This window comes from Engraulis encrasicolus, chromosome 14 (assembly GCF_034702125.1).
Source record: "Engraulis encrasicolus isolate BLACKSEA-1 chromosome 14, IST_EnEncr_1.0, whole genome shotgun sequence".
Taxonomy (NCBI): Eukaryota; Metazoa; Chordata; class Actinopteri; order Clupeiformes; family Engraulidae; genus Engraulis; species Engraulis encrasicolus.
Window position 1 is genome coordinate 39916356 of NC_085870.1, and position 3598 is coordinate 39919953.

Sequence of the window (3598 nt, forward strand, 5' to 3'; positions counted from 1 at the left end):
GTCCACTGTTTGACCATGGGAGTCTATTCTATGCTCCACACCCATGGGAAAGGAAGTAAGTTCATCAGCAACCCCAGCTGAAGTCCAAAGTTCTTGGTCTACATTTAAGCATGTCTGTCCAGCTATCTTCAAATGATCCAATCTCAATTCAAGACATGGTATTAACAAAAGGGGAGTGCCACTGGGGTGCCAACTCCGTGGAAAGAGCTGGATGTCTGGCAATAATGTGTCTCCTTCATAGTTGAGTTGGGTAAATGGCAATTAGTATCACTGAAGTGATAGTAGCCTTTATCAAGATTTTTTTTCACATTGGGAACAAAGCTATCACATAATATTCCCGAGATTTTTTCTTCTTCGAGATTTACAAATGAACCGTAACAAAAGGAGAAACAAAAAGAACAAAGCGGGTGAAAAAAATCCAAAAAAAGCAAGATAACAAAAAAACATCATAAGACATACACATATCCCTTGCTTCATCTATCACTGAACATCTTTGTTTTAGTATAAAACATACTCTTTATAAACATACAGTACACAATCTGCTTGCTCTATTGTACAATGGCATTGTTGAAGCGACTAAATAGGTTTGTGCCAAACGTGTCAAACTAGGAGTGCTACTCAAGTGTTTAAAATGTCACTACATTTTTAAAAAAACATTGAATTGTACAGTCTCTGAATGAATATGAGTTCTGGAATCAGATATTTTGGTGGACAACTGCGTTGTCAACTGTCAGGAGGAGAGAAATTCACATGGAGAGAAAAAAAGAGAGAGCGAGAGGGAAACAAAGACAAAAAAAAGAGAGGGAGACATTGAGAGAAAAGGGCAAGGTTTGCGGGCCTTGGGACGTCATACTTTAAAGGACAATTACACAATTTGTTAAAAGTGCACATCAAAATACCACAGCTTGCAATTCCAATCTTGCTTGGGATAGAGGATAGACAGAAAAGAAGAAGAAGAGGTGAAGAACAGAGAAAAATGGTTGTTTTTACAACCATCTGTGGAATGTTGTAGAATGTTCTAGGGCCCGTGATTTATCCAGAGGGCCACATGTTTGCAGTAACACGGCTGCATTTGGAAGCAGGTGATTAGGAAGCCTGCTGGCCTACTCCTCACTGCTCGGGTCAAAGTTTAGCACGCATCGCAGAGTGTTTACTCAAGTCAAGTCCACACTGTCTTGGGTCAAACGGAAGCCACGGACCTGTGAGTCAATGGAGCAGACCAATTAGCACCAAGGTCAGCTTCTCCCAAACCAGACTGTTTATCGTGATTGAACGGTTGCCCACACAGTACAATGAATCAAACATAATTCAAGAACAAACCCGTTTTTTGATTATTTGTCTTTTTGTTTTTGGCTGTTGACTGGAGATGGACTGCCAATGACTTCTATTTCATCTTATTTATATTTTTTAGCTGTGGGGGCGAGGAAGCAAGGGCTTGTGGGATAGACTACGGTGAAGAAATCTGCCTGGCTGCCCAAGAGTACGTTTCATTCCCAGCAGAACACCCCGAGTCAGACTTCCCACAGAGTGGCCCGAGATCCTCAGGAATGACATAGTGAAATATGGAAGAAGGTGGAGAGGTCAAACCACTCAAGAACATTAGTGTCCAGGGATTGGGAATGCCAAGAAATGGTGGGGTGGAGGTCTCTCTGAATCTCTCCAAATCTGTCTCTCTCTTTTCTCTCTCTCTCTCTCTCTCTCTCTCCCTCACTCTGTTTTAGCAGTCTCTCTCCTCCTCAGCCATTGGCTAATATCACATTGACGGCTACCAAAAATAAAGAATAAAAAAGGAATGCTACAACTGGAATAGAAAATAAACAATAGAGTTACAAGAATCATAATTACAACAGCTATAATCATCATTATAATAACAATATACATTAAAAAATGGAATAATTTCTCCATTTTTAGGACATTGAATTCATAGAGAACTATTAACAGCAAAAGTGGAAAACCAAAAAAATTGCAAAAAAAATGGCTCTGCATGAAGGAACGCATGGGGTGGCGCATTTTTAAATGTTGGCCAAAAGCAAAAGTCACTGAGTTCTGCGGGAGGTCACCAAAGCTCCTGCAGGGTCATTGGCTGAGCCAAGCTGATGTAAGGGGCGGAGTCAAGTGGAGGCCACCTCTCATTGGTTGAGGTTGGAGCAACAGGCTCTTCTTCTTATCGGAGCCTCGCGATGCGATGCAATGCCTTTCCAGCTACAGCAGTGTCAGCTTCAGCTTTGCCACCGTGAGCCTTATGTGTTAGTGTGGGTGTTGTTGTCGAAGTTAGGGTAAATGTGTGTGTGTGTGTGTGTGTGTGTGTGTGTGTGTGTGTGTGTGTGTGTGTGTGTGTGTGTGTGTGTGTGTGTGTGTGTGTGTGTGTGTGTGTGTGTGTGTGTGTGTGTGTGCGTGTGTGTGTGCACGCGCCTTTGGATGTGTGACAACATTTCTGTGGCTCTGTGAAACATGTATTTATCTGTGTGTGTGTGTGTGTGTGTGTGTGTGTGTGTGTGTGTGTGTGTGTGTGTGTGTGTGTGTGTGTGTGTGTGTGTGTGTGTGTGTGTGTGTGTGTGTGTGTGTGTGCATTTATGCATCAATGTGTGCATGAGTGTTTGTACAGTACATGTGAGTAAACATCACTGTGTGTGTGTGTGTGTGTGTGTGTGTGTGTGTGTGTGTGTGTGTGTGTGTGTGTGTGTGTGTGTGTGTGTGTGTGTGTGTGTGTGTGTGTGTGTGTGTGTGTGTGTGTGTGTGTGTGTGTGTGGAAGGCTGCTGTCTGTGGGCTGTGGCTCTGGCTGTGCCATGCTGTACTGTTACTCTGCTGTGCTGTGCTGTATGGTGGTGCTCAGTAGGCCTGTCCCGTCTCCACCTGTAGCAGGCCCAGCACGGCAGAGTGGTCCCCCAGCTTCATGCGCCTCTGGGTGGACAGGCTCACGTTCTTGGCCAGGTAGTCAACCGCCGCTGGAGAAAAAAAACGCAAACAAACACAACGCAGACATGTTAGTTCTACATAAACACAGCACATAAAAAACATTGGTATAATAAACATACAGTGGTCAGCACAAAATAGAATGTATAGGTACAAGACAGTCAAAAAAACATTTTTTTTTTCCACTCAAAGTAATGTTTTGGTTTAGCTAAGTTTAGCTTGCAAGCTGATGTGGGGTACCTTAAATAATTTCAAATAATTAGGCAGCTCACAGCAACATAAACATGACCTTCAGGTGAATATACAGCGTAGCAATGCCCCGTATTTCGCTTTAAGCAGACACAGGAAAGACTCCATTTCAAATCTTGGGTTCTTAAGGGACTGTTGGAAAAAAAACCTCAACGACGAGTTCACTGTAAACACAATACCAACAGTATACAGCATCTGTGCTTGTTCAAAGTGAGAGCATAAACATTCACACATGCATACAAGTATTTGCTCATGCGTAAAGCATGCGAGAACACATGCGCAGCACACCCCGCGGTGCACAAATGGCGGCTCTGGTCTGAGTTTACTCCAGATTTACTACGGCCCTTTGCCCTACCACTGCTTGTCCATCTTCCCACTTTATGTCCAACAGCTTGTGTCCCCTACGCCCTGCCTTTTATCTCACTCTCTTTCTTC

The 3598-nt window shown here is 43.4% G+C and overlaps 1 protein-coding gene across 2 annotated transcripts in view; it reads right to left on the minus strand.

Moving 5' to 3' along the window:
- Positions 1-2739: 2739 nt before the first annotated feature.
- The window catches only part of pax7a (paired box 7a), an 84371-nt gene continuing 83512 nt past the window's right edge, over positions 2740-3598 (minus strand). For both annotated transcript variants that reach the window (XM_063215728.1, XM_063215727.1), the window contains exon 9: positions 2740-2946. In XM_063215728.1, coding sequence (XP_063071798.1) covers positions 2831-2946 — 116 coding nt within the window. In that variant the 3' untranslated portion in view covers positions 2740-2830. The remainder of the gene's footprint in view (positions 2947-3598) is intronic.